Consider the following 4,108-nt stretch of genomic DNA (forward strand, 5'->3'; position numbering starts at 1 on the left):
TATGTGATGAAAAGATTTACCTTGATCTGCAAGACATCAAGTGGAACTGTCTCTCCTTTCACAATGGCAAGTGTGGCATCAGTAATATGTCTAAAAGAGAGAAGGAAATGATCGCATTGTGAAAAAGAGGCAACATCTCCCCCGCCACACTGCCACATGCACTCATGCACAAACACACACACACATCTCTCTCTCTCTCTCTGCCTCTCTCTCTCTCCCCCTCTCTCCCTCTCTCTCTCTTCCTCTTGCCCAAAGTACTAGTAGTTTATAGGGACTCAAAGAGAAAGCTTTGGCAAGGAGAAGTTCATACAAGACACCGATCATTTATTCATTTAACATTTACTGAATCTCTACATTGTGCCTGACTCCTATTTACCATTGGAGAATATGATACTTAAATAATAATAACATTTTTTATTCATTGTAAGAAATTCAGGCATTTCCAAAAACAATATTTATTCTTGCTGTAACAGCCAGAAGGGTAACTAAAGGGCAGGACTTGTTATAGTTATCTTAGCAGAATATAATCCAGAACCTGAGACATATTTCTGTTATTTTCCAGGACTACTAGGATGCGCTTCATTTTAATTGCTGATTCTTTTGAACACAGACTGTTCTTATCCACATTCTAAGAGTCATTTGGAAAGTCTATAGGTTAAAAAAATTATTCATCAAAAGGCATGTACTATTGACATCCATGTAGCACATGTGAAACTATGCCAGGCTGAGAAGCAGTTCTAGAGTTTGTCATTTATTAGATCCAAGGTTAGACACACATAAACATACAATAGTGCACAAAAGAAATTTTGAATCAACAAGTGGCTACACAGTAAGATATTGCTGTCTCTCAGAGCAAACGAGTACACCCACACCAAGCACTTCCTTGCCCAGCGTGCCCGCCCCTCCTGGAAACAGTCTGCAGTCTCTGCGCATGGCTGGCTATTCTCTTCCTTCAGATCTGAGCTGAACTATCACCACCTCAGAGAGGCCTATCCCAGCCAGCCTAGACGGATGTCCTTCCCTAATCTCCATCACTGAACTGCACTCATAACTCTCCACAGTAGACAGATCACAATTTAGGATATGTATTTCTTTATTTACCATCTATCTCCTCTGGAGATCCAAAGTTCTACAAGGTTAGTGTTAAGTTACACCCATTTATTGACCAATATAAAACCTACACCTAGCACAGTGCATGGCACATAATAGGCATTTAACATTTGCTGAATATATTACTTTATTCTGTAAAATTTCCAGCATGTACAAGAGTACAAATGATTATACCATGAACCCATACATTCCTCATCCAGCCTCAACAATTACCAACTCATGGCCAATCTTATTTCCTTCTATATCCCCCACTCATTGCCCCCTACTCTGTATCAATTAAAGCAATCCTAGATATTTTAACACTTCATCCATAAATTATTATGTACTCCAAAAGACAAAAACTTTTAAAAAAATGTGAAATATTATTTTCATACCTAAAACATTAAACAATTCATTTATATAAAAATATACTTAGTCAACATTCAAATTTTCCCAATTAATTCATAAGTATTTTAGTTTCTTTGTTCAAATCAGGATCCAAATAAGATGTATTAATTGCAATTGGCTTATAGATTTCAGGTCTCTTCGAATTTATAGAGTCCCTCTCCTCTTTTCTTCCCTACTTGAGGAAACAGGTTGTTATCTTACTGAGTTTCTAAGGTTTGGATTTTACTGATTGAATCCCTATGGTATTAACATGCATCTCCATTCCCAGTATTTTCTGAAAACCTTGTCTAGGAGAGAAAATCTGTAACATATTTGGCTTTAAGCTTTTGACAAAAATAGTCCACATGGTGGTATGTACTTCCACCACGAAGTACATGGTATCTGCTTGACTCTCCTTTTGTGATAGTGGAATGATCAATAATCATTGCCTAGAGTAATTAATAGACTTGCAAACTGGTAATCGTTTAATTCTATTATTCCTTCTAGTTTATTATCTGGTCTGCAAAGAGAAACTTTCCCTCATTCATAATTTGGATATCCTGAAATGTTGGTCATATAAGAAAGTCAGAATACTTTTTAAACTTTTTAAAAATCAGTTTTCAAAATAAGTTGATTTCCTAGTATCCTCTAAAAGTGACCAGTTTTTCATTTTTATTTGCCTAGTATCACTATGACCTCATTTGGTGATTTAAATATATTTGATACATCTTAATACATTACAGTTATTTGCCTTATTGATATTCAAATTGTCCCAAGTCAATGCATTTTAATGGTGGGATACAAGCGTCAATATACAATTACAATGAATGATGAGAAAGAATAACCACAGAAAGTCCATATCAATGTTATCCAAACTAAGGAGAAACTAACAGTTTTTCCTTAATGCTTACTGAAGCAAGTTGAATTATCTAAGTTTGAAAGAACTTCTGTGATTTTTTTTTAAAACTTTTTTTTAAGACTTTGTTTTCTTAGAGCAGTCTTAGGTTCATAGCAAAATTGGGGAAGGTACAGGGATTTCCCATATACTGCTCCCCCACATATGCACAGCCTTCCCTAGTATCAACATCTCCATCAACATGGTACATTTCTTACAATTAATGAACCTACATTGACACATCATTACCACCCAAAGTCCACAGTTTGTAACATAGGAACAGAAAACCAAACACTGCATGTTCTCACTGGTAAGTGGAGCTGAACAATGAGAACACACGGACACAGGGTGGGGAACACCACACACCAGGGCCTGTTTTGGGGGTGAGGCGGAGGGAGGAAGAGCATCAGGACAAATAGCTAATGCATGTGGGGCTTAATACCCAGGTGACGGGTTGATGGGTGCAGCAAACCACCATGACACGTTTACCTATGTAACAAACCTGCACGTTCTGCACATGTATCTCGGAACTTAAAATAAAATTTTAAAAGTCCACAGTTTGCACTAGGGTTCACTGTTAGTGTTGTATATTCTGTAGGTCCGGATAAATGTATAATGACATGTATATACCATTAGAGTATCACACAGAGCATTTCCACTGCCTTAAAAATCCTCTGTGCTCCAGCTTTTTATACCCGAACCTTAACCCCTGGCAACCACTGATCTTTTTATTGTCTCCATAGTTTTGCGCTTTCCAAATGTCATATAATTAAAATCATACAGTATGTAGTTTTTTCAGACTGACTTATTTCACTTAATAACTCCATTTGAGGTGTTTTCATATTATTTCATGGCTTGATACCTCAATTCTTTTTATTGTTGGATAATATTCCATTGTCTGAATGTACCACACTTTATTAATCCATTCACCTACACGTTATTTTTTCCTGTGTGAGTTTTGGCAAATTGTGTCTTTCAAAGAATTGGTTCATTTCATCTAAGTTATCCAATTTTTGGGTATGGAGCTGTTCACACTATTGCTTTATTATCTTTATAGTGTCCATACTATTACAAGTGATAGCCTCTGCAGTGATGTCCTCTCTTTCATTTCTAGTATTAGTAATTTGTATCCTTTTTTCTTAGCCTGACTAGAAACTTACTGATTTTATTGATCTTTTCAAAGAACCAACTTTTGGATTGATTTCTTTTATTGATTTCCTGTTTTCAAATTTCATTGATTTCTGCTCTAATTTGTATTACAGTCAGCCCTCCACATCCGTGAGTTCTACATTCATGGATTCAACCAACTGGATGAAAATTATTTTTTTAAACATTGTATCTATACGGAATACTAGACATTTTCTTGTCATGATTCCCTAAACAATATAGTATAACAATTATTTACATAGCATTTATATCATATTAGGTATTATAAGTAATTTAGAGATGATTTAAAGTATATGGGAGGATGTGCATAGGTCATATGCAAATGGTACTTCATTTTATATTGGAGACTTGAACATCTGTGGATTTTGGTCTCCTTGGAAGGTCCTGGGACCATCCCCCATGGATACTGAGGGAAAACTATATTCTGCTCTTCTGTTTACTTTGGATTTAATTTGTTCTCTTTTTCTTGTTTCCAAAGGGGCAAGCTTAAATTATTGATCTTTCTTCTTTTCTACTATATACAATTAATGCTACAAATTTCTAAGCTACGCTTTTGCTGCATCCCACAAC

At 35.8% G+C, this 4,108-nt stretch overlaps 1 protein-coding gene across 2 annotated transcripts in view; it reads right to left on the minus strand.

Moving 5' to 3' along the window:
• AGK (acylglycerol kinase) overlaps positions 1-4,108 on the minus strand; it is a 140,943-nt gene that overhangs the window by 32,830 nt on the left and 104,005 nt on the right. For both annotated transcript variants that reach the window (XM_011995439.1, XM_011995438.1), the window contains one exon: positions 21-90. In XM_011995439.1, coding sequence (XP_011850829.1) covers positions 21-90 — 70 coding nt within the window. The remainder of the gene's footprint in view (positions 1-20; positions 91-4,108) is intronic.

Source organism: Mandrillus leucophaeus, unplaced genomic scaffold (genome assembly GCF_000951045.1).
Source record: "Mandrillus leucophaeus isolate KB7577 unplaced genomic scaffold, Mleu.le_1.0 Scaffold49, whole genome shotgun sequence".
NCBI classification, from domain to species: Eukaryota; Metazoa; Chordata; class Mammalia; order Primates; family Cercopithecidae; genus Mandrillus; species Mandrillus leucophaeus.